At 39.4% G+C, this 2,170-nt stretch overlaps 1 protein-coding gene across 1 annotated transcript; it reads right to left on the bottom strand.

Annotated features, from left to right (window-relative positions):
* Window positions 1-221: 221 nt before the first annotated feature.
* On the bottom strand, window positions 222-1,148 carry LOC123590932 (olfactory receptor 6C4-like). The gene has a single exon (XM_045464603.1). It carries the CDS (start codon window positions 1,146-1,148, stop codon window positions 222-224), a length of 927 nt encoding a protein of 308 aa, XP_045320559.1.
* Between the last annotated feature and the right edge of the window lie 1,022 nt (window positions 1,149-2,170).

Raw genomic sequence — 2,170 nt, 5'->3', positions numbered from 1 at the left:
TCTCTAATAGCACTTACTATGTTATTTTATTTTTTTTGTAAACTTATTATGTAAATTTAAAGTTTATACACCTTTCTATCATACTGTGGATTCCTTGAAGTTAGGACATATGCCTTTCATATTTTTATCCTCAAGGGCCAGTGCAGCAATTGAAACATAGTAGACACTCAATACATATTTACTAAGTGAAATATATTTTTCATTGAAATGTATTCTGAATTTTAAAGCTTCATAATCTTCTTGATGGTGTCCTTGAATGCTTGCTTCACTTGCTGATTTCTTAGAGTGTAAATGAAGGGGTTTAATAAGGGAGTAATTGAGGTAATGAGCACAGCTATTCCTTTGTTGAAAGCGCCTTCTTCTTTTGCTGATGGATTAATGTACATAAACATGCAGCTGCCATAAGAGAGGGAGATGACAATCATGTGGGAAGAACAGGTGGAAAAAGCCTTTGTCCTTTGCTGGGCAGAAGGGATCCTCAAAATGGTCTTGATAATGTATGTATAAGAAAATGTCACCAGCACCAGGGTAACCACCAGAGTCACAACCGCCACAAAGATGACCATCTGTTCTAGGAGGCTTGTGTCTGAGCAGGCAAGCTCCAGAAGGGGCCCATAGTCACAGTAATAGTGATTCAGAACATTGGAGGCACAGAAATCCACCTGGCTCATCAAGGTGATTGGGGGTAAGATAGCTAGCAATCCCCCTAGCCAGGAGCAGAACACAAGTTGTATGCAGACTCTGTTGCTCATGATGGTCAGGTAATGCAGGGGTTTGCAGATGGCAACATAGCGGTCGTAGGACATAGAAGCCAAGAGGTAAAACTCTGTTGCCCCAAGGAATATAGCAAAAAAATATTGAACGAAGCATCCAGCAAAACTGATGACTTTATTTCCTGTTGTCACGCTGGTCAGAAATCTGGGAATAAAAATGGATGTGAAGGAAATTTCTAAGAAGGAGAAATTCCGGAGGAAGAAATACATGGGGGTCTGGAGGTGAGGGTGTACCTGAGTGAGAATGATGATGGTCAGATTTCCTAGGACACTTATCACATAAGTGAGGAGCAGAAAGATGAATATCACAACTTGGACCTCAGGTTGATTTGTGAAGCCCAACAGGATGAACTCAGTAAACGTCCTATTTTTCATTGTTGACCCTTTGGAGATCTGAAGGAAAAAGGTGAGTGATGAAAAGTGAGGTTTCTCAGGGTAGGAGAGACAAAGCTGATTGTAATGATTCAAGTCATATATTACTGACTGTTCAATTGACTCCAAACCAGTATCACATTGCAGTGGTCTTGGCTCCATGGAAGCCCCATATCTTCTGTGTGAAAGACCTCAATCCTAAAGTCTTTTAAATTCCCCAAGATGATATATTCCTGGATACTTAACAGAATCTATTACAGAATAATTACCTTTCCCCCCCAAAAGAATAACGTTTTCAACCTTTTAATCTCAAAATGTTTATGAAATCTCCACATTTAAGTTACTTTTCTCTATATGCTCTTGGTAAAACTATTTCTATCATTCTGTTTTCTGTGCTTCCCTTTCCCCTCCTTGTGCTCTTTCCCCTTCTCTGTACAATTTGATCCTCATCTCCATTACTGTCAAAATCTCTGACTTCCTTGTTTCAGCAACCAATAGGAAATTCTCCACATGGATATGGTGGAAGGTTTTGATGAATATGTGATTTATTCTGCACCCCTATTTCTTTTGAAGCATAATTTTGTAATAGACATTTAAGACTTAAGATCTTTGGTTCAGTACTATCTTGTATTTTACTGTGAGCACTTTTGGTACATGAAGAGGCTCTGGTGTCAATAAGTCATATTAATTAGCATTTTCTTATTTGTTTCTCTGCCATGCTCAAAGTCTTGTAGGTAGATTTGGGATATATCTCTGAGAATAGACATCTCGAGATACCACAGGCAGCATCTCAGTGTGGCACATTTTGCCCAAAGTCTTAACGATTCCTCAGGGGCAAACTAAGGATGACAGTTTATCATGCCTCAAACTTTCCTGTTCTCTATTCTTTAAAAAAATTTTTTTAAACGTTTATTTATTTTTGAGACACAGAGAGAGACAGAGCATGAATGGGGGAGGGTCAAAGAGAGAGGGAGACACAGAATCTGAAACAGGCTCCGGGCTCTGAGCTGTCAGCACAGAGACGC

The sequence above is a fragment of the Leopardus geoffroyi genome, chromosome B4, assembly GCF_018350155.1.
Source record: "Leopardus geoffroyi isolate Oge1 chromosome B4, O.geoffroyi_Oge1_pat1.0, whole genome shotgun sequence".
Taxonomy (NCBI): Eukaryota; Metazoa; Chordata; class Mammalia; order Carnivora; family Felidae; genus Leopardus; species Leopardus geoffroyi.
Note: the sequence above shows the minus strand (reverse complement) of the source record. Positions and strands in the feature narration are given on the sequence as shown.